General features: G+C 42.8%; 3 protein-coding genes across 5 annotated transcripts; 2 read left to right on the forward strand and 1 right to left on the reverse strand.

The window, feature by feature from the left end:
• Positions 1–1,729: 1,729 nt before the first annotated feature.
• pagr1 (PAXIP1 associated glutamate-rich protein 1) lies at positions 1,730–4,813 on the reverse strand. Its single transcript, XM_004574606.5, has 5 exons — positions 4,559–4,813; positions 4,119–4,313; positions 2,401–2,737; positions 2,222–2,310; positions 1,730–2,137 (listed from the first exon to the last, which is right to left on the reverse strand). Exons 2-5 carry the CDS (start codon positions 4,279–4,281, stop codon positions 1,902–1,904), a joined length of 825 nt encoding a protein of 274 aa, XP_004574663.1. The 5' UTR covers positions 4,282–4,313; positions 4,559–4,813; the 3' UTR covers positions 1,730–1,901.
• A 312-nt stretch (positions 4,814–5,125) lies between these two features.
• On the forward strand, positions 5,126–11,950 carry kif22 (kinesin family member 22). 2 transcript variants are annotated; one of them, XM_004574604.5, is made up of 13 exons: positions 5,126–5,285; positions 5,563–5,757; positions 5,867–5,994; positions 6,170–6,321; positions 7,521–7,730; positions 8,129–8,519; positions 8,944–9,061; positions 9,276–9,375; positions 9,782–9,962; positions 10,466–10,560; positions 10,843–11,043; positions 11,121–11,180; positions 11,745–11,950. In XM_004574604.5, exons 2-13 carry the CDS (start codon positions 5,570–5,572, stop codon positions 11,772–11,774), a joined length of 1,854 nt encoding a protein of 617 aa, XP_004574661.1. In that variant the 5' UTR covers positions 5,126–5,285; positions 5,563–5,569; the 3' UTR covers positions 11,775–11,950. The 2 variants fall into 2 exon arrangements, with proteins under 2 accessions (XP_004574661.1, XP_004574662.1); XM_004574605.6 differs by having other exon boundaries at positions 5,132–5,250.
• A 244-nt stretch (positions 11,951–12,194) lies between these two features.
• prrt2 (proline-rich transmembrane protein 2) lies at positions 12,195–17,659 on the forward strand. 2 transcript variants are annotated; one of them, XM_004574603.4, is made up of 5 exons: positions 12,196–12,573; positions 13,649–13,937; positions 14,125–14,423; positions 14,520–14,649; positions 15,697–17,659. In XM_004574603.4, the coding sequence occupies exons 2-5, from the start codon at positions 13,706–13,708 to the stop codon at positions 15,711–15,713; spliced, it is 678 nt and encodes a 225-aa protein (XP_004574660.1). In that variant the 5' UTR covers positions 12,196–12,573; positions 13,649–13,705; the 3' UTR covers positions 15,714–17,659. The 2 variants fall into 2 exon arrangements, with proteins under 2 accessions (XP_004574659.1, XP_004574660.1); XM_004574602.2 differs by lacking the exon at positions 15,697–17,659 and having other exon boundaries at positions 12,195–12,573; positions 14,520–15,295.
• The last annotated feature ends 4,855 nt before the right edge of the window (positions 17,660–22,514 follow it).

The raw sequence follows: 22,514 nt of genomic DNA on the forward strand, positions 1-22,514 counted from the left end.
CAGACATAGTTTTGATGTCCAGATGAGGCGTGTTCTCATGTTATTTCATGACAAATGTTTCAAGCAAGAGATGTGGAGCTGATACCAAGTGCTGAAATTGAAATTGGAGACTGTTCAGTGGAACTGGCAATGTGAGCTCCAAAAATGAATGTGTACTAAAATATGGGAAGAGAAAAGTATGAAGAAGATAAGGAACAGCTTAGCATGTCTGCTAATTGAACCTGGTCTCTGGTGTTGATGATGTGACTGCTGACAGGAGTAGAAGGATGATTTGTGAAGTGTGCAGCACTGTGCTCTGCTCAGATTCAGCTAAATACTCCATAATTGATAGGTGCTAATGAATAATGACCCAAAGCAAACTGCAAAAGCAACCCAAGAGTTTGATTTCAATGCAAAAGAGCATGCTTTGGAGTTTGGTAAGACAAAACTGATGACAAAGAGACAAGCAAGCAAGCAACTGAAGGTGGCTGCAGCAGAGGACTTAGAGGGAGGACACGCAGCATTCGGTGATGTCCATGAGTTGTAGACTTCAGGACTTCATTGACTGCAAACAATTTTCATCAAGTACTAAAAATAGTCCTTATGTTTAAAGTTATATTAGTTTGTTCAATTACTTTTGTCAAAGCAAAATATTTGTAGAGCCTCAAAATTAAAGCTAAAAATCGGCACTTCAGTCATATTTTAATTGAAATGAAATGCTTTAAATTTCTTTGTACTTACAACATTAGCCTGCCAAGTTAGCACCTCATATTTATTGTTAGCGCCAAATCACAACAACAATCACCTTAAGGTGCTTTACATTGTAGGGTAAAGACCCTACAATAATAGGACCCCCCTTTTAAGCACTTGGGGACAGTGGGAAGGAAAAACTCCCATCAAACAGGAAGAAACCTCAGGCACAACAAGGCTCGGGAGGGGCAGCCATCCACCACAACTGGTTGAGGGTGAGGGGAGGGAAACGGGACAAAGACACAGTGTGGAAGAGAGCCAGATTAATATTAAATGCAGAGAGGTGTATCCACAGAGAGGGTGAAGAAGAACACTCAGTGGGCCCCATGACCCACCCAATCCTCCAGTGTAACTACAGGATTATTCAATGTCACCTTATATTTATCAAAAAGGAAAGGTTAAAGTCTGATCTTAAAAGTAGAGTGGGTGTCTATCTCCTGAATCCAAACTGGGAGCCGGTTTCCACAGAAGAGGGACCTGAAAGCTGAAGACTCTGCCTCCCATTCTACTTTTTACTGGAAACCACAGTAAGCCCGCAGTCTGAAACTAAAGGACTCTATTAGGGTGACACAGTACTATAAGGTCTTTAAAGGGCCTGATTATTTAAGAGCTTGTATGTGAGGAGAATTATTTAAAATTTGATTCTGGATTTAAAAAGGAAGCCAGTGAAGAGAAACCAATATGGGAGAAATACCTTTGTCACCAGTTGTTTCATTTAGTATATGAATTCTTGCATTACGGCCAAAAACACAAGTTTCATAAGATCAAAGTGACTCCATCAGTTAAATTACTTTGTAACGCAATCCTCATTAAATAGTGTTTTCAGGTACATTATATTATACCCTGCATAAAACTCAAATCAAAGCAGAGCTACCCACTGTGGCCACCACCTGTGACAAGGGAGCAGACAAAAGTAGCTTTATTATATAATTTAGAATCATAACGATATCATCATATTCATTTAGCCACAGATTGAAATAAACTGTCAGTACGCTCAGAGTATAACAGGTGAGGGATGTCCTCCAGGGTTAAAATTTTTATTGCCATCATACAAAACACATAAAACATACAAAACTTGTTACATTAAAAAAAATTCAAGTTTTTTTAGAAAGCCTCAGGGAAATGCTTGGCTTTAGATGCCTTTGGGCAAGTCCTTGTCTCAAAAGAAACCATCAGTATCTCCTCTGTCGTGGTGAGAAGATGGTGTTGGGGTTGCTGTCCCGTTCCCTCTCCTTCTCCCGCTCCCTCTGGCTGTTTGGAGAAAGGGCTTCCTCCAGCTTCTTGTCACTCTTGAAGAGATCTCTTCCTGTGCGCATGATATGCTCCTCAATCTTGCGGTGGCGCTTCATGTCTGACAATACTTTGTCCAGCCGAGCTTCCCTTTTAACAGAGGAGCGGGCAGAAGATCCTGGGAGACAACAGGCAAAAATCATTATTAAATAAAAGACAAAAAAGTCCAGATTATAAAGAGACAACACAAATTGTGACATACCAGGAGTCCTGCGCCGGCTTAGGAAAGCATTTTTTGGAGTGGTTTGCATTTTCTCCTCATCAAAGTCAAACTCAGTTGGAGTTGGAGGCCTGAAAAAACAAAACGAAACATGACCAACCAAAAGCACTCGAACCAAACTCCTTAATCCTGAAATGACCAAAAAGAAAAGCAACACTGACTTGCGTTCCCTCTCCTGCCTCTCCCGTTCCTTGGCTGCCTCCTCCTCTTCGTCTCTTTCGGGCGAAGAGGTCTGTTCAGGCGTGGGGGGCCTTCTAGGAAGGGGCACAAAGTTCAATTCCAGCATATCTCCTTTAGCGAGGAGCTCATAGAGTCTTTTGATCTCTGCGGGAGGAGGCATCCAGTTTTTGGGGTCCTCCATTTCCTCGTCGCTGTACGGAAGCTCCCAGTCACCGTTCGCCTCTTCGGCTTTCTGTTTTCCATCTTCAGCCTCCACCCCTGCGTCTGCCTGAGATTCATCCTGCTGCGCCTCTCCTCCCACTGCATCTGTGTTCCCATCTGAGAAAAAAAACGTACACAGTCAGTTTAAAATCTCTTTTAAAAACAATAATAAAGCGACATTTTATTGTGGATTAACCCTATACTGGGCTTTGATGTAGCTCCCCGCCTTCAATTTAGAGCTACATGCTTTTGTTCTGATTGGCTGCCCCTCAGAGGGTCTGAACTGCAGGTCCGTGTTGACGATGTGTGAGGCAACCACATAAGGAATACTGGCTTCCACTGACAGATCCATGTGTAGATTGTAGGCTGGACTTTTGAAGGGGATTACTTGTACATACACTGACCTCAATATGTGAAGGTTTAGCCATGTTTAATAGGAGCAATCAGCACTGCAAAAAGTACTGTATGTATGACAGAAAGCAATACACATAATAGGTCCAATTTAAACATCTTTCAGACACACTGCTTTGACTTCTCTGTGACAAGCTCTACGTAGGGACGGACTGATATGTCAACAGAACATCAACATCACACCCACTGATGGGCATCGGGGTGCAAATAGCAAAACTATTTGAAAATCAGTGGTGACATTTATTGATAGCAGGAGCTAACATTTCTCTCGTGTGTAATATATTCTCTGCAGCAAGTGATACAAAAGCCAAAAGACTTGAAGTGATCAAGTACATCAGGGCACAGAACAACACAGACTTTTCTAATGAAGGCTGGATCAGTTACTGAGCAATAGTGGCTTTACTGAATAGTTTCATAGAAACCATTTTTTAACTTATATATATATATATATTTTTTTTAAATTAAAAGACCTCCAACTTTCTTAAAGTTCACAATTGGATTGATTCTAATATTAATATTTTGTATTGATTTTTTGTTTTCTTTAATAGATGGTTTTTGCATTTTATTGCTGTCTTTTAACCCTGAAAAACAGTTTGGATGACTAGGTTTTTTTGTTAAGTGCTCTAGATTGGATAATCTAGGTATAATGACGCAGGGTCATAAAGATACTTGATTTCTGTATTTTAAATATACATTTAAATATACATCCCCCATCATAAATCCAGTTGACTGCAGTCTATATAGCAATATAAGCAAATATTACAGTTAAAAACAGAAACATCAGCTTATATCTAGTCCCAGCAGTCTGTTTGCTTTTTCTTTTTAACTTACATACAAAGAACTGGCGCAGGGTGTACCACACTAATGCCAACTCCAGCACCACACCCACACCAGACCCTGGGTGAATAAGCATTTAAGAAAATGGGCGGATATTTGTCCTTGCTGATACTTCAGACTCACACTAGTTACCTGTACAGGACATGCTTGTCCACACTGAAGACTTTTACCCTGATAATGAAACTTCCTGTCTACTGTGCGTCCTTTCACTACACCTGCCCATGCATGTATCTTTACGCGTGTACTGTACCTGTATCCTCCTTGGCTGTTGCGTCGTCCTCCTCTGCCATCTCCGTATCCGGTTGCTTCGTGCTGTCCTCGTCCTCTTTGCCCTCTGCAGCTTCCTCTGAGTCCTTCATGTTCAGAACCTCTATGCCCTCTTTCAGTGAGGTGTCTGTGGCCTCAGCTTGCATGCTTCCTGCTGGTGAAGTTTCTCGCAACAGATCTGCTGAACAGAAGCCTGCCATTTAGATCTAGAAAACATTTTAGTGCAGCTGAAACTAACTTCGGGTATACACAACTGTGTAGATTAAGAGGATTTTTTAGAGGCTATAACTTTTAGCCGTAGCTGTTTACTTTTGTTAAAGGATAAGTGAACGTACAGTCAACTAAAACAAGCGGCTAGCTAACGTCAGGCCTAACCGCCAGCTATTTCTTAAACAGTAGTTAATCTGCTAATAACATACGTGCCTTAAATCGTCATTAACGGCTTCTTCCGGATCGGTGCTGCTGTGAAAGCGATTAAAACGTTGAGTCAAATACTTTTCCAGTAAAAACTCCCCATGAGAGTCACTAAGTATAACAAACGCTTATGCACAGACGTAAACATTGCGCCATTTTGGCTGTAGGGATCTGCCTGAGCCTCTGCACTGCCGGGGCGGGGGAGCTTCACCTCATCGCTGATACAACGTCATGTGGATAATCCACACTCACTGCGAGCGGACACTCCAGCAGTAGAGGGGAATGGTTTGGAGATCTACGCTCGACGCGACTTCCTGCACACTGCGCAAGCGCGAGCAGGTCTCCGGGCAGACAGAGCGAAATTTGTATTAGCTTCCTTTGCTTTTCTGTTCATGTTGTTCTTGTTGTTTTTAAAACGTACGTATATGTACGTTTGTGTAGCGTAAACCTGACAAATGTAATCAGAAAAGCCACAAATCACATTAATATGGACGCATGACGTAAAACAGGCGCCAGTATTTGTGCGAGTTCTGATTGGTTCAAAAAAAAATTCTGATTGGTTTACGGCCGCTTCCGGTTTCTGCGCTCTGCATTTGAAAAAGTGTTCGGTTAGTCGCTCAAGTTTTTAAGGGACGCGGTCGCCATTGTTAAAACCAAGCGTCCGAAATGTTGCTGGAAGGAAAATTTAGGGCATAACAAAGGTGTGGCTTGTCTCAGACATTCTCAAATAATATCGGTAAGCATATAGCAGGCTTTGGCTTTGTGACTATTATTAGCCAGTCGAGAAGCATCCGTTCTTTGGAGAAGTTATGACTGAGCTATCCAGCTTTAGCTTGTTATTAGCCGAGAGAGGCTTTCGTCAGTAAGGAAACACAGCTTATCAGGAGAGGTTTCATTTGAATGCCATGCGTTTTAATGCAGTGCTGTTATACACAAACTGTCATTTTCAAGCACGTTCGTGGCTAACTAGTTAGCTTATTATTAAACTTTATTCGGGCCTTTCTTTTTGGAAGCGCAATAATGGCGACGCGTGTGGCGGTATCAGATGGAGGAAACAAGAAGACATCCAGGGTCCGCGTAGCTGTTCGTCTGCGACCGTATATGAACAAAGAAGATGAGAAAAGCGAGGGACCGTGTGTAAGAGGCCTGGACTCTCAAAACCTGGAGATAATCAACTGGAGGAACGCCACAGAAACTGTTAAATACCAGTCAGTGCCTTCCTAATAATCTGTTATGTATATATGCATATCGGTAAAGATTTCAGTGATTGTCTAGCTTTAAATATTAAGAGAGCTGTGGTTGTTGTTATTGTTTTAGCTTCGACGTTTTTCATGGTGAACAAACGACGCAGCAAGAAGTTTTCCTCTCATCAGTGAAGCCCATTCTGCCGCACATCTTTAACGGACAGAATGCCAGTGTGTTTGCTTATGGGCCAACAGGAGCTGGTATGTTGAAGCACAGTCTACAGGGTTTCAAGAAACGTGTATATTAGCTGTGCACATGCATTTATAAATTAAGCTGTTAAGACTTGTGAGAGGTCACAATGATTTTGTTTATAGATATTTTGGCTCCTCAAAGACACCCTTTTCTAACTCTAGGCTTTTGCATCCTCTTTCACAGGTAAGACCCACACCATGCTGGGGAGTTCAGAGCAGCCAGGTGTGATTCCCCGAGCTGTTCGTGAGGTCTTCAAGCTGGTGAAAGCCAAGGATGCGAGTGATGGATGGGACTATAGCATTGGCATGTCGTATTTGGAAATTTACAATGAGAAGGTATGAATGGTTTAAGTAGAAAGAGCGTACGGTTATTTCTGGCTTTCTGTTCATGATTAAGCAAAGTAATGCAGCTGGTGGTCATTCAAGTTGAGGTGTTAGAAAACATTGTCTTTGCTCTTAAGAAGTGTGTTTCTGCATTTTATAGCATTATAGAGAGCTGGGGGGGGGGGGGGGGGGATTTGTGGTGGTTGTGTTCCTTTTTTTTTTTTTTTTTTTTTTTTTTTTTTTTCTAGATTTAAATGGATCAAATGAACCTTTGGTATTTACTTGTTCCAAAGGTTGTAAAATAGTTTCAAATGTCTCTAAACAGCTCAGGTATTGAATCTTGGTTACCTTAATTGACAGAACTCTATGAAATTCCCTGTTATATCACCTTAGGAAGCGAAACTCTGTTGTATAAAACAGAAAATCATTATAGTGTGGTCAATCTTTTTTTTCAGCCCTGATTAAAACCCTGTATTGAAAATAAAATTGCCTTTATGTTCATTTTAAAAGTGGAAATATTTCCGTTTCCAATGGACACTTCTCTAGAAATGTTATTAATACCCTTAGAAGATTTTATGTTGACCAAAAGCTGACTCCCTTAATTCGGCAAATTTAAGCCAATAGTATTATTATGCAGATGGTGTATTCCAAACTAAGATGTTTTGGCACGTGCAGGGTAGCCTTGGCCCCACCCAGCAGAGCTGTATGTGAGAATGCAGATATCTGATGCAGTCGGATAGGATGTTAGCCAGCCTTTAACCTGCCAGCTCTCTAATAAAAACTCAGTGCATTGTCAGATTGGACAGCTCTTACCTGCTGTATTCATGCAGTTCCCTTTTGTAGACACCATCATACATCATACACATGTCGTAGTATGAAGCCTTTTGAAGCAGATTTATTTCCTGTTGCGCTACCTGTCAAAATGAACAAATGTGGAAAATATTTGAATCGGTTGACTTAAAATTTCATGTGTGAAAACATTTTCAGCCTACCCTTTCAGTTTCAGGTCACTGGCCCTCAGCATGATTTAATAAAACAAGGGGGCGCGCACAGCTTTTTAGCCTCCAGTCTTCTTGAATTTACTGAAAAACCTTCTAACTACATTTTCCACTGCATGGCCTCTGAACCTTTTAAATGTACCTTTTTTCTTTTAGTGTGCATCATTCATCAATTACCGCTTTCTTATTCTTGTTGTTCTGGTCCTTTCTCAGGTGCTTGATCTTCTGTCGCCAAACTCCCAGGATTTACCCATCAGAGAGGACAAAGACAAGAACATCCTTATCCCTGGCCTGACACACATGAACATTAGCAAATTCGCAGATTTTGACAAACACTTTGTCCCTGCGACGCTCAACCGTACTACAGCTTCTACTAAGCTAAACCAGCGTTCCAGCCGCAGCCACGCTATCCTTCTCATTAAGGTTTGATGATCTTGGTGTAGTTTATTGAACTGTTTTATTTGTTAGTGTCAAATGGACAGCCAGACAGCATCTTAAGCAGGTCGTGGTCTCTGAGCAGTAGGCCAGGATTTGGTAGCTGGTGCTGAAATCAATTCTCTCTTGCAACAGTCCCACTAGCAACTTCTGTGCTTCCTGGGATTACTATGGGAGAGAAACACAAACCATTATCTGCTGTCCTTTTTCTTCATTTATTCTTTGTTTTTTCCCTTTGTTGTCATGTTTTCATAAAATGTAATCCTCGTTTTTTTTTGTTTTTTTTTTCTCCTTTCACCCCATGACTCTTCACCACCTCCTCGTTTTTCCTGCCTGACTTCTGTGTCGCTGCTGCTTTTCCATTCTTAATCTCTGCAATGATACAGGTTGTACGGACTCAACAGCAACTTCCCCACAGACAACAGACAGGCAAACTGTACTTGGTCGATTTGGCTGGCTCAGAGGACAACCGCCGCACCGGCAACCAGGGCATCCGCCTGAAGGAGAGTGGTGCCATCAACCTGTCTCTCTTCACACTCAGCAAAGTTGTTGACTCTCTAAACTCGGGCACTTCGGTGCGCGTGCCGTACAGGGACAGTAAACTAACACGGCTTCTGCAGGACTCTCTGGGGGGCTCGGCACACTCCGTCATGATCACCAATATTGCACCAGAGTACAAATATTATTTTGACACCTTCAGTGCACTCAACTTTGCGGCCAAATCCAAGCTCATTGTGAACAAGCCCTTCACCCGCGAAACTGTGGCTGTGGTGCCAGGTGAGAAAAGCACTCACTTTTTTCAGTTAGGGGCCACTAGAGTATAAAAAGGCATTTTATTGGGAAACAGGAAGAGCCAAAGGCCAACAGGGGGCACCCATGTCACATCCGAGAGGATGGTGACTAACAGTAAACGGCTGTCTCTGGGTCAGATGGATGTTTGTCTTTTTTGTTTTTTGTAAAACTGGTGCTCCACTTGCATTTTTGTTGTTCTGATGTTGTCTTTCCTACTGCACTCTCTCAAAGATGTTCCTCATGTTTACCTGCTGCGGCTGGCTTTAATTCAAGCACTGCAATGCAGCTTTGACTGATGCTGTGCCATTTTTGTCTGAGTTGCTTTACACTCTAGAGAGCCCCCACAGACACCGTTGTTACACTGCACTGAATACTAAACTGTTAATTTTCCATCTGCCGTCGTCTCCAGTGAAGCGGTCCAGAGAGGAACGAGAGACAGGGGGGTCTGGCACTGAGCCACAGAAGAAGAAGCATAAAGAGGAGAAGAAATCCGAACACGATGCCTCACCCTCTACACGTAACCACAGGTTATAGACCACACAGACTGATTATTTGTTTGGTTTGTATTATGATGTCTGACTGACGTGAAAGGCTTTGTGACGGAGAAAGATGCTGTTGTGTGTAGGTCTGTCTGGAATCCTGTAAACATGACTTTTTGATACCTGACTTGTTTCAAATCGTACTGTCTGCCCTGTTTTTCAGCCTCTTTGTCTAATATGATTTGTTTGTCTGCCCCTTTAGTTCATCAGACCAGTCACTGATGGATAGACTAATAGCTTTGGAGAAGAGAACGATGAGCTCCCAGGACAAAGAGAGACTGGCCATGCTTAAAGAGATCAAGGTGAAAATGCACATCTAGTTTGTCCACATGGCTGACTTGAAGAATGCTCTGTTTAGTTTAGAGTTGCTCTAAGCAGTGGTATCGAGAGGACAGTGAGACAGCATCTTAAGCAGGTCGTGGTCTCTGAACAGTAGGCCAGGATTTGGTAGCTGGTGCTGAAACTAATTCTCTCTTGCAACAGTCCCACTAGCAACACCTGGGCTTTGTGGGATTACTATGGGAGAGATACAAATCATCATCTGCTGTCCCTTTTTATAAATTGACATCTTCATGCATGCATACATGGAAATATCAAGTTGGAAAGGCTGTAACGTTGGCCGCCCTTTTCTGCCCAGTCAATATTTAATTGCTGTACTTGGTCTCTTTTGTTATGCTTCTTTGTTTTTGTTGTTGTTGTTTTGTGCAGGAGCTCAAAGAGAAGCAGAGGGAGCTTGAGAGCAAGGCCATGCTATTCAGTCAGTTGGCTGGAGAAAAGTCGATTACAGGACAAGAGCCCGACTTCGAGAACAAGACAACTGCCCTGCGGAGAAAACAGTCAGATGCCACAAAACCCAATAAACAGCAGGCTGTGGTCCAACCGCTGCAAGGTCTGTTAGAAATCCTAGAGCAGATGATCGTACTGTAACTAAGTGAATTTCCATAGATTGTTTGCCTCATGAAGAAATTACTACAGTGTTAAAGACTATAGAGGTATCACACACTGCTGACCTTGACTGAGGACTCACTAAATTCTTTATTTGAGTGCTTCACTAAAGATTAGTGACTCGCTAATTCTGTCATGTTGATTCACTGCGGCTATTGATGGGCTGCAATGTGATGCAAAAGCTCAATCTACAATACTGGAGCCAGAGAAGGTATCAAATGATGATGAGAGAGAATTATTTTTACAACCCTCAGCAACACTGAGAGTGAGCCAGAGAACCTTTCTTAGTGCCTCCTGCATGCATTTTTCTTTAAAATGGTTCAAGTGATAAAAATTTGACTTTAATTTTAAAATGCGGTTGTTGGTTTATTTGTTTTTTATATGCAGTAAGAATATTTGTCTTAGATCCTGTCCTAATGCAATGTCTTCCTGTTTCCTGCCCCTCAGTGTCCCAGCGCCAGCCCCTTCAGCAGCTTCTTGTGGTCAAAAAGCAGTCTGTATGCATCAAGAAGAAAGAGGAGACGTATTCAGACCTGATTGAGGTCAGCAACTGAGCCTTGACTGTGCTGTGCTTAACTTGACACATCTGCAGAGTTGCAAGCATCAGATACAAGCTGACAACGTGCATTAGCTTCAATGTGTTTATCTGACTCGACAGATGCAGAAAGGGTCTCAAATTTGTTTGGTTAAAATTGCCTTCCTCTCCCAACCAGTGGAGAGACGTTCAGATTTAAAGTAGATTGCTTGTGTTGTCTGATAGCAAAAATGTTTTAACGGCTTGGTTGTATATCTGTGCATTTATATTTCTTTTCTTGTCCTATCAGGCACCAGGTGGTAAAGAGAACAACACAAAGAGTGCTTGGGAGTCCCAGCTTGACCAGTCGATGGTGGATCAGTCCAAGCAGAAAATCCTGCAAATTCTGAACACAGGCTGCCTCAAAGAGCTGAAAAGTCTGCAGCAGATCGGTGACAAGAAGGCGAAGCTCATTCTGGGCTGGAGGGAGATCCACGGTCACTTCGCAAAGGTTGGAAAACAAACCTTATTTACTGTAGCTTCTATAATATAAATACATGCACAGACTATATGATTGCTATTCTGCAGGTGGAAGACCTGATACAAGTTGAGGGGATGACGGAAAAGAGATTTTCCTCCTTCATGAAGGTAAGCTAGGTTCTTGCTGTCATTGTAAGTGGTTATCTTCTGCCACTCTGCTTTTTGGTGGGTTGCTTCAGGTTCTTAGAAGCACCTCTAAAACCCTCCAAAATAAAAGCATTCCCATCAGCTGATTTTGAGGTAGCAGGGGTTGACAAACCTGCTAAAACTTGAGTATGATCACTTTTAGCTTAGCAGCAGACGCTTTGATTGTAGTAATAAAGTATTACTGACAGTAAGGCTGTGCAACTAATGGAGTTTTACTGTGATTTACAATTCTGTCCTCATCAATTATTAAAATGGGATAATTTAGATGGAGATTATTGTACTGCATTCTGTTTCAGTGATTTTGCTTTAATTTTGCACGCTCCCTGTGGCGAGCTAGGTTAAATGGCAACTTCATTAGACTTTATTAATGTGTTAAACATTAAATAAAAATCAGGTTTGGTTACAAAAACACATTTTCTGCTCCTAATATTAACCAAAATAAATATAATCCTTCCATAACTAAGCATCTGATTGATATTCTGCTTCTCTTGGTTTGTATTCATTGTTCTTTTCTTCTATTTGCAGGCAAACATCGTGAGTGCCATGGGGAAATGATTTTTTTCTTTTTAATACAAGTCATGTACATACTTTACTTTTTATCTGAAGCCACCCCATTTTTCTTTTTTTTTTTTTCTTTTTTTTTAAATGCTTGTTGTCATCGTGTTTATGTAATGTCTGCTGTGTCCAGCTGGTGGCGTGTCCTTTTTTAATAAACCTCCCATATCACGTTATTGGATGCTTGTGTATTTATTTGACGTCGGTAAATAAATGTTATGGTCACCTTCGCCTGAGCTCCAGTGTCTCCTACCCTGATCTATGCGAGCTGACGCTCCACCGCCGTATCACGGTTTCTTTGTGTGAACACATAATTAGGCTAATTAGCATCGCACAGACAGCAGGTCACAGTTTAACACCGGCGGTAGGTGGATGCTATAAACCACCGCCCCCTACAGCACATCTCTCACACACACACCTTTTCTCTTCCTCCACAGCACGTACTCTGGTTGATTTCACTTTTCGTTACACGCACACACACCCCTCCTCTCTGAACCACCCTGATATCCAGGAGACTCCATCCATCCCAGCTCACTGCGCTGGCGCAAGGCTACACCAGCCCCACCGCTTTCTGTTTTTTCCCTCCCTCAGCTTTCACTGGACATAAATCATATGATCGGGCTTTTAAACGGAGCACGTCTAGAAACCCTCTGCGCTCTGGAGATGTTTGGTCACGTCTGACAGTTTTGTGTTTTTTTTTTTTCCCCACCTGGGAGTGAGGTTACCACGATGCACAATCCAGCGACGTGATGACGACGAGGCAAGCGCTGGATTAAAAAAGAAAGGGACGGAAACAAAGGTCAGTTTGATTAGTTTTCCCTTTGATGGATTGATGGGTGCGAGATACACAAATGGCTGTTTATGTATTCCAGTAATTTCCTGTGAATCCAGTGCATGTGTTTTTCCTGCTTATCGGTGCAGTTTAGCAGCGCACATCCACTGAATCCAACCCATCAGCGGCAGGCTAATTAACGAGCAGCCTCCCTCCCTCCCTGTTGGCCTCTATCCGAGTTTTCTCCCCCCTTTGTCCTCAGCCTTTTTACCGCTGTGTCCTCTTGCTATTGTTCTGCGTCCGGCAAAACCGGCCACCATATGTCGGTGAGCGGTTGTGTACACACGGTGAAATAAAGCTATGTACACACCTGCACGGAGACCGAGGCAGGAAAGCCGTCTCCATCTGCCATACCTGTTTTTTTCCGCTCCTCCTTTTTGTTGACCTGCTTTTTGTTACCTGAGAAAGCGAGTCTTGGAGGCCTTATTTACAGTTGTGTTTTGCTCATCCATCCCTCAGCAGCTGTGAGCAGTGATCAAACGTGAGATGTCATCTGACGTTCAAAAGGGGATTATAAAGAGGCTTATGGGTGATATTGAGCCCACATCCACTCTGAAATCTGCTGAAACGGGATGTGTTTATGAAAACTGCTAGTTAGAAATCCCCTGCCAGCCATATAAATATTTCATTTCAGGGAGGCAGCGCTGCTCCCCAGCATCTGCAAACTGATTCAAACAAGTAGAGTTTTACTAAATAAACTGTAGGCAAACAACCCAACCATGAAGGCACCGTTTAATCTCTTTTAGGTCATTTGTGGCTCATTTGATACTATGCCCTACTTTCCTATAGCTGCTTTCTGTTGGGTTGAGACTGTGACCAAGAACTCAACATCTATAGACTTGCTATTATTTTGCTGTCCTCCAATAGCAAAAATTGGTCTAAATATTTGATTAAAAAATAGTTTAAATAGAAGAAAAGATTTATCTCTTGCTCCATCTGTCTGCCCTCTTCTCCACTGCAGTGATTTTTGCACAATCCCTAAGCAGATGGGAAGGAACAGTTTTTGTTTATGAATGTGTTTAAAACCACTTTCTGGCCCCAGGTGTAACTACAGACGTGCAGGACCGGACCACGAACACGGGCTTCTCTTTCTGTCAGCATGGCTGTGAACATGATGCCCGCCCCCGGCCTTTGGCCTGTGGAAGAACAACCATCGCTTCTGGACCAAGACGGCTCCCTGTCGAGCCAGGCCCCCGTCTCTGAGCTGTGCCTGCCAGTCAGAGGCGAAGAGCTCATCCACAGCTGCAGCAGCAGCCCGGCTGGCACCAGGCCTGCCCGCAGCAAATCCAAAGGAGAGCTCGTCATAGTCATCAACGAGAAGCTGAAGAACGGTGAGTGACTTGAGTTTGACCTCATAGCCAGGCAGCGGGTGGGGAGGGAGGCAGGGTCGGGCAGCTGCTTAGTCAGCTCGCTGGGGGAAAGTCAAATTCCTGCGCGTGGATGAACTCCCGGGAGAGCACGGGAGGCGTGCGAGCACTGGCGTTTTACCTCTTTGTCCTCTTCATCCTTCACACGCAGGTAACGGGATCCACTCAGTGTCCGAGGAGAAGAGCACCTCTCCAGTCGTCTCCTCTCCTCCGAGAAGGCAGCACTCCATCTCTTACCCTCATCACGGCAAGACCAGGAAGGGGAGCAGGGCGAGCTCCATCGGCTACACCGCCTTCTCGCCCAGGCCGTCGCTTTCTCGCCACTCCAGCATCGCCACCAACCCACCATTGGACCGCTCCAAAGTCAAAGACTACCTCCTCCTCTCTGTGCTGGCCTGCTTCTGCCCAGTCTGGCCCATCAACATTGTTGGATTTGTCTACTCCATCATGGTGAGAGCAGGATTTGTGTGTGTGTGTGTTTGGTTTTTGGAGTTTATTCTTTTTAATCACGCTGATGCTAACAGACGCTTTGATCTTCTCCCTCAGTCCAAGAACAGTCTGGAGCAGGGAAATCTGGACGGCGCCGTGCGTCTGGGACGCGTGGCCAAGATGCTCTCCATGGTCTCACTAGTAGGAGGGACGATCATTATCATCGCCTGCATTGTCAACCTGGCCAGTGAGTGTCCCAAATCTGACCTTTAAACCCCCCCTAACCTCTCCTTTTTAACCTCCTGTGTTGCTGAGCCGCTTCTTTCCTGCGAACTCTCCTCTCGTCTCGTGAATTACTGAAGGATGTGTCGCAGCTTCCACAACCTGCTGTTGTCACCGTTTATCCCATCATACTAGCATAATATATTCAGCTCTGTTGGCACAGTCTGACCTTAATCACTGATATTATTACTATCTGTGTTTGCACAGTAGAGCGCTAGCCCCAACGCCTGCACGTGGCTTTATACACTGCAGCACTTTAGCCTTTAGAAACCATGTCGCCGCTGCACAGAGATCAGAACATATTAAGCCCTCCCGAAGCAGACGCAGATCTACATTTTCTGACGTGTTCCTCCATGTTTGCACGGGTGGCCTACAGCTGTAACCGACCGCATGCCTCGGTTTTGCCGTGTGTGTATCTGTAGAGTGACGTGTGTAGTCCACTGTCTTGTTTTCACGCCTTGCCCTCTCTGCTTGTACAAAATGTGAAGCCTTGTTGATTCTGTACCACATGTATAACCACTGTATGCCCAGCTCGTGAGCTGCTGACCGGCTCGGGAGCTGGACAAATGTGCTTTTTATTGTACGTTTGCAAATAAAAAGGATTCTGATAACAGATCAGTGATTATTTCAGTGACTCGCAAAGAAAGGGACCAGCCTCTGTCTTATTTTTTGTTTTGCTGTTCTTCTACATTTAGACACGTGCAGTTTAGTCATTCTCAATCATGCCTTTTCACTTCAGATTACACTTATTTCTGCTTTATTTCTGAGCGTGCCCATTTGCAGCCTTGTGGGTCTTATTAAGCCAAGAGATGTGCTAATTAGCTCAATGACTGGAAGAACAACTGTAGACTCAACTTCAACTTGAGTTGAAGAGCGCTGGGATTTGGCAATCCTTGTTTTTTCTTCTTCTCTCATTATGTAACTGTCCTCTGTGGTCTGTGAAAGTTTATACATCCATATGAAGTTGCAGAATATAAAGCTCTGACTAATACGCTTCCTTTTCTTTTTTTAGTAAATGTGAAACCCTGAGTTTCATCCCAGGATGAAACCGGATAAGGCAACAGACCGTCTGGCCCCGCACCTGCACCACCATCTTTACCTGCCTAGTCATTACCTGGATGTGTGACAAATGTGCCCCACACCCCCTTGCCCCCCACCTCCCCGCGATATACAGCGCTTACTTATATTTCTGTAATCGATATAAATCCCCCTCCTGCCCCCCTGTTTTCTTTTCTTCTTTGCTAATGGAAGAGAATAAAATATGCAAATGCTGCTACTCTAAATCTGGGGAGGGTGTGAGGGGAGGGGTCCATGGGACGTTAGATTGGAGAGAAGGGAACAGACAGACTTTAATCAGTCCCTTCGTATTCCGGCCAACACGTTTGGAATGATTTCCAACACAGAGACACTCGAACTCTTGAAGAGATCTCATCACAAGCCTCCAAACTGGTGGACTAGAGCGCAGCGGAGGGATCGCCTCTCAACTTCCCAACAAAAAATGACCTCTCTGGTTAAATCCCCCTCAAACGCACAGAGAGGCTCCGGGATTTTGTGTTGCGCACATGAACTCACACGCGCAGCAGAGAGGAAACCCTTTGAATCCCAGTTATGTCCTCTTGTTTCAGACTGTCTCTTGCTCCGTGGCTCAAAATGACTCCATGATATCTTGTGTTTGAGCGTACGGGCCGACTAAAAGGAGGATGAAAGCGGGGCTTACCAAGCCGTGGGTGCTAAAACGGAAAAGGGGATTACGGAGGCACAGTCGACACAGCGAGGAGGAAATATGTGCCAAATAAAAGAATTTAGAGCAAGGGGATAAAAAAAAAAAGTTTCTTGCTTTGCAAAGACCTCACTTCTCACCAGTTGATGTGGAGGGAAGCATCGAGATGTGCTTTCGCTCTGTGCAACTATACTGTGTATCTGCTCGACACCTGCAACCACTGTGAGCTGGAGAAAGGAGGGGAAAAGTCACGCTGTAGTGATTAAAGCTTAAACAAAACAAAACACACAGACTTTACAGGGAAGTCAGTGATGCCGCACCATCTGTCTTTTGATAATCTTTGTAAGGGATTGATTTTGAAACTCTGGAAGTGCTGCGCCGCAGCGGAGCGGCAGCTGTAAGGCAGTGCGGGCATCACTATTTGGTTAACAAATTAAATAGCTTGTGATTGTTTAGTCAAAGATGCGGCTGTAGCCTCAGGTAGCCCGAGCTTTGAAAGCAGACAGATTGTTCTTATATTATACTTAAAAAAAAAAGAAAAAGAAATAAAATACCCTCCGTAGTTGATTCCCACCTGGATGAGTCAGCACCTTTTCGTTGTAGGTGTTTGTGAAACACTAGATCAGACATGGGTGGGGGCTCTGAAGTAGCAGTGTCGTAGCATTTTAGTGTGAAGAACATCATTTTAAAAGCCGGGTTTGTTATCGTTGTTCTAATATCTCCTGTGTATCCTTCGCTAACCTCTAATCTTTATCTACTTGTGGTTTTCACTGTGATTTAATCGATAAAGTGACTAAAAACTTTATTTTGCTGTGTCCCAGATTTTCCAATGCCGCGACTTCAAGGGTCTCATCATGAGTTCTGGCCCTGCAGATAGTTTTCTGTCGAGACAACTGCGGCATATATATACAAACCATCCCCGCCCCCCTTTGTTAATAATGTAAATTTACTGATTGTAATCTACAGTTGATGTACTCTGCAGATATTGTGCTAATCCTCCAGTGGATATGAGTTACCTTTACGTAATTAAGATCTGATGTAGGCGCTGAAGCTGTTGGATACCCTCCAGACAGCCACTGTATTCCCACCAGGCTTCTATGATCTTTGTGGTTATTGGCATGTTCTGTTTTCTTTTTGTTTATTTATTGATTTTTTGTAATGTATGATGATGGAAGTTTCAAATTGCAAAGATAAGCTGACACTTGGAATATTATACTTCTGCAGCACATTTATAATAAAGACACAATGCATGTGACCTGTTTTCAGTGTTGCTTTGGAGGGATAAACAGCATCAGCGGCTGTGCAGAATAAAGTGAGTGAAAGGAGAGCTAAGCCGTTAAGGAGAGACTGTGTTTTTGCATCAGTGGAGTTAAAAAAAAAGGGGAAAGGAGTGTAGTTGGGGTGGAGGGTGGGGGAAGCGTTGGTGTAGTCCTCAGTGCCGTGATGGCGTGTAAGCTGCTGGGATGGAGAGCGCCTGCTGTTGTCAGGCAGCAGAGTGCAAAGACAGCAGGAAGAGCAAAATGCTGAAGGCAGAGGCCTCGAGCCAGAAGGAAACACTGCACTGCATGACCGCCAGTAGAGCGAACATAAGCCTCAGATGACTTCAATGAAATCAAAGCAAAAAATTTCCTTCATTATTTCCTCCTGAGGTTTGTTTTTTTAACACTCTTTAAGAAGTGGTTACTAGCTTTCTTCTTCAAAAATCATTCATGAACAAGAACAGCAACTGGGCCAGTGTCTTGAAATATTAAGACAGTATGCTGCTCTTTTTTAGCTCCAGATTTTTTGGTTCTCACTCTGCTGGATTAGCTTTGCATGACTCAGAGTTCAGGCACTGCTCTGCTTTCAGCTGCTCTCACTTTAAGGGCCACCCTTCCTTCATGTCAAGTTTCTTCTGATGGACTGCCCCATGCAAACAGAGGCAGCTGGATGGTGCTGCTGTGCTCAGAGACAGAGTTGTGTGCCTGAGATGAATGTATTGAGGATATCTGCTCTCTGTGTAGCAGGGTGGTAATGACTTGTCGGACTAAATCGAGTCTAGAGGAGCCTGAAGTCTGAGCTTTTGGCTCGCGGGGATTGCTTACGCATTCGCTGATCTCATTATGTGAAACTTTGGCCATATTTAATATGAGCATCCAAAAGTAGGAATTGCTTTATAGCTCCTCTTCTGTAACACAGTCCAATTTTAGGGTGAAGTGCAGTTCAAAAGTCTTGAGACATCCTTAATTTATTTATATGTTGCTAGAAAAATGGGAACTAGGCGTAGCAATTCATAGAAACATGCACACATGAATGAAAATACAGTATATAAATATAAATACAGTACAAAACAAATAGTCTATGATTCTAACAAGCTTGAAAGTGAATATTTGGTAATGACAGCCTTTATTCTTCAACACAGTCTGAACTCTCTTAGCTTTGTTATCATTTCTTTAAGTCATCTTCAGGAATAGTTCTCCAGGCTTCTTGAAGGACATTCAAAGCTCTTCTTTGGATGTTGGCTGTCTTTTGCTCTGTTGAAGTCCAGGCTCATCTATCCAGGTATGCTTTTACTGCATTGGAAGTGTGTTTATGATCATTGTTATGCTTAAAAACGAAGCTTTTGCCAATCTTATTATACAAAATACAAGGCAAGCTCACCAACAACACTGGCTGAAATGTAGCTCCAAACCAAGGCAGAACCTCCACCATGTTTTACGGAGGACTGTAGACACGTCATGTTGTACCTCTTTCCTGACCTCTCTAAGCAATACTGACTTGTCCGTGATTTCCGGTGCAATTCTTGTACACTCGGGTATACTTCAGCCTTTTCTCCCCGTTTCCCTTCCATAAGAAAGGCTTATTGACAGCCACTCTTCCACTGAGATCTGATGAAGCTTCATTAAACAGTATATGGATCAACTAAAGGGCAAGATGCATCTCTCAGGTCCCGTATCAAGTATTTGCTCTTGGTACGGGACCTACATACAACATACAAGAGAATTAGGATTAGGATTTTTCCCTTAAGAACATGACTTTCAGATACTGTTCATCTGCTGTAGACAGTTTTGTAGACAGGCCAGGGCTGTCTGTAGACAGCTGCTGCTCCTTCTTTTGTCCTCCACTTGTCCAGTTTCCTCAAGTTTTTTAAGGACACACTGTACACACTGCTGACGTTTGCCAGGTTTTCAGCCAACAGCTCCTTGGAATCACCTTGTTGGGGCAAAAAGTATAATTTTATTTTTGTGAAACCGTGTTAACCTTGGAATTTTTCATAGATTCAGCCAATGAAGTTGGAACAAACAATGTGTTTTTGTGACAAGCTTTTTAAAACGGGTTCTTCTAATTTGTCTGTTATGTGTAGACATAACACTGGTTCATCCCTTGAGTAAGCCTCCTTTATTATTCCTGACTGATTAATAGGTCAGCATTAAGCGTTTAACTGACATTTCTAATTGCATTAAGTCATTTGGTAAGGAGTGAGACTTTAAAGTCAGAAAAACACCCCCAAAGCTCTCAGTGCTGCTGAGTACATTTATACTGGTTAGAAATGTAGCAGGTGCTAGCATGGTAACAACTGGTAAATAAATTAGCACTAAACATTTACTTGAAACCAGTGGTGATGTCATCAGTTTAAACCAAAATTCCCTGCATTTATTTTCCCATCTTACTTCTAATCTGGAACATGAGCTGCTTTAGAGAAAAAGTTCTGACAGCCACAGTGTCCTGCTGTGTGCTGCAGGTCACTGAACAAATTGTGCTTCAGTTCTGGTGAGTGAAATTATTTGATCTTAGTCTGTTACTTACTGTAGCACCAATTAAATTAGCACCGGTTAGCCGATCTGCGTGGCTATGCGTTGCATTTGAAACTCTTTAAAGAGTCCAAAGAAAAATGCTGATGTGTTTCATTGATATACTGCAGCAGAATTCCTTCATAATTTTGTAAAAAAAAATCATCAGGATCAACCAATAAATCCAGGTGTAGTACAGAATGTAGTACCCTAACAGTTTGATTGGTGTAACATCTCCGAAGATTTGTGTCCCACCCACTAATTTGAAAGTAATCCACGCACAAAACACTAAAACCTACATTTGTTGTGTAAATTATATATAAAAATATAAACCCAGATGTTGCAAAAGTGGTTTCAAAATATTATTTTAAAATACAAAATCGCTCTTCTGGCATTTTTCTACTTTTTGAATTTGAACTTTTATGCCAATTTAAAAAAAAATGTAAATGTACTTTTTAAGTTTTGAGTTTTTTTTTAATTTAATAACAACTGAAACGAGGTAGATTCTAAAAGTTAAGTCTTATCTGAACTTGAGGATTCAGTATCTTTGACTTAAATGTCAAAAATGTATTTAAAAAACTGTTGTAAAATCTACTTTTTCAGGTTGCTCACTAATTTGTGTAATTATTTTAAAACATTGTTTACATTTGCTTTCATTCTGGTCTCGAAACAAGTTTCTTCTTTTATCTCTGTAAATTATAAGCCCACTCTGTTGCTATCTCTCCCATGCAAGCGATATTCCAGCTATTGACCTTGACAGGAAAATGTATTTTTTGACTTGCAAAAGTGTGCAGGATAATAAAGGTGCCAGCATGTCCTGCATTGATAACATGTTTTCCTGTTCTGTCCTTGGTGTGAATGCAGGACACAACAGTATCTACATACAAATGTAAGCTTCCAGTGAAGAAAATGCTCTGTTGTAATAATAAACTTAAAAAAATATGTTATGCACATAAAGTAAACATGGCAAAGTTTCTGCAATACTTTCAAAAATAGTCTTACTGTGCCCCAAAAGGGGAAAAAACCCCCAACGTTAACAAAAACAGCTTTCACAACATTTGACAACAGCAAATTCAAACCCACCAGCGTGATTTCTCTGACAGTTAAAGGTACTTTCCTGTGTACTCAGCTAATTTTAGTATGTCTACAGTACAGTAACAGTTCAAAAGGGGATCAGTGTACCAGACATAGTCGCATCCAGATGCAGTAAGTGGGTCATGGATTATGCAGCTGGGTCAAACAAACACTGCGGCCGTGAGTCAGTTTGGCAGCGGCTGGATGCATCGTGATCGTCCTGTCAGTCTGCATCGCAGAAGCAGCATAATGAGATCTACTGACCTGCGGCGACGCTGTTCTCTTAGTGCCCGCTTAATGTGCAGAGAGAACTGGGGCCGCAAAATAGCCACTGTGAGTGGGAATTAACGCTCGGAGACGGATTGCTGTGGATCTTTTTTTAGAGAAACTGTTGACGGCTCCGCCGCAGGAATGTTGTCTTGTCACGGCTGGGGTGGAAAAAAGCCGAGGTGTTACAGCAAGAACCTGTGACACTCAGTCAGAATCTAATTTTATTATTTACACTTGGAGAGAGATCGAGAGAGTTACAGCGTGTTTCCTTTGCTTAGATATTTGTTATTTCCCTGAAGGCTGAACTAATTATTAATTCAGCTCATTAACAGTGAATAATTTGTCAGGAAGTGCTGCGCGGCGCCGACCTTCACAATAAGACGCATGAATTATTGATTGTATATTTTCGTCAACATGTGTCACATATGTTCAGATAACACGTCCTCAGTGCAACAGAGGGCAGCACAACCTGCTTTCAGTCTGCATCACCTGTGATCATGTGGAGGAGAGTATCTTTGAACCTGACTGTGTCACCATAGCAACTAATGCTGCCTGGTCCAGAGCAGGTAATGTTTGCAGTTTAGAATCAGCTGGAAGCGACACACTTTTACTGTGTTACAAAAGGCCCAAGGAGGTTTTTCCCGCTTAAGGAATACAACATGCAACCTGCTGAGCATGTGTTACTAATGCTGCAGTGTAAAATATGACTCGTGGTCACAGGAAATCACAGCACACGTTCGGAAAACAAAAATATTTTTATGCTTGAAGTCTCGTTTTCACTGCTGGAGTTGAAAGGAGTAGAACACAGATTAGTAAATGAATCAGTCCATTTGTAGGATGTCTATCAGTAAGATCATTGAATCAGTACAAATAATCTGACTTTTTCCACACTTCCATCACTGGACAGTCAGATCTGAGCAGACTGATGTTTAAATACGTCACTTATAAAGTTTCAGAGCACTAATGTGCAGCTCCGTGTCACATTACTGTTTCCCG

This window comes from Maylandia zebra, linkage group LG8 (genome assembly GCF_041146795.1).
Source record: "Maylandia zebra isolate NMK-2024a linkage group LG8, Mzebra_GT3a, whole genome shotgun sequence".
In the NCBI taxonomy this organism is placed as follows: Eukaryota; Metazoa; Chordata; class Actinopteri; order Cichliformes; family Cichlidae; genus Maylandia; species Maylandia zebra.

Bases quoted from the DNA above. Each gene is read 5' to 3' on its own strand.
- pagr1 (XM_004574606.5), bottom strand. From the start codon at position 4,281: ATGCAAGCTGAGGCCACAGACACCTCACTGAAAGAGGGCATAGAGGTT. The intron at 2,311-2,400 runs GTCAGTGTTGCT...TTGTTTTTTCAG, and splicing joins AGGCAGGAGAGGGAACGCAA to GCCTCCAACTCCAACTGAGT. The intron at 2,138-2,221 runs GTATGTCACAAT...GTTGTCTCCCAG, and splicing joins AAGCCGGCGCAGGACTCCTG to GATCTTCTGCCCGCTCCTCT.
- kif22 (XM_004574604.5), top strand. From the start codon at position 5,570: ATGGCGACGCGTGTGGCGGTATCAGATGGAGGAAACAAGAAGACATCC. The intron at 8,520-8,943 runs GTGAGAAAAGCA...CGTCGTCTCCAG, and splicing joins AACTGTGGCTGTGGTGCCAG to TGAAGCGGTCCAGAGAGGAA. The intron at 9,376-9,781 runs GTGAAAATGCAC...TGTTTTGTGCAG, and splicing joins CCATGCTTAAAGAGATCAAG to GAGCTCAAAGAGAAGCAGAG.
- prrt2 (XM_004574602.2), top strand. From the start codon at position 13,706: ATGGCTGTGAACATGATGCCCGCCCCCGGCCTTTGGCCTGTGGAAGAA. The intron at 13,938-14,124 runs GTGAGTGACTTG...CTTCACACGCAG, and splicing joins CAACGAGAAGCTGAAGAACG to GTAACGGGATCCACTCAGTG. The intron at 14,424-14,519 runs GTGAGAGCAGGA...CTTCTCCCTCAG, and splicing joins GATTTGTCTACTCCATCATG to TCCAAGAACAGTCTGGAGCA.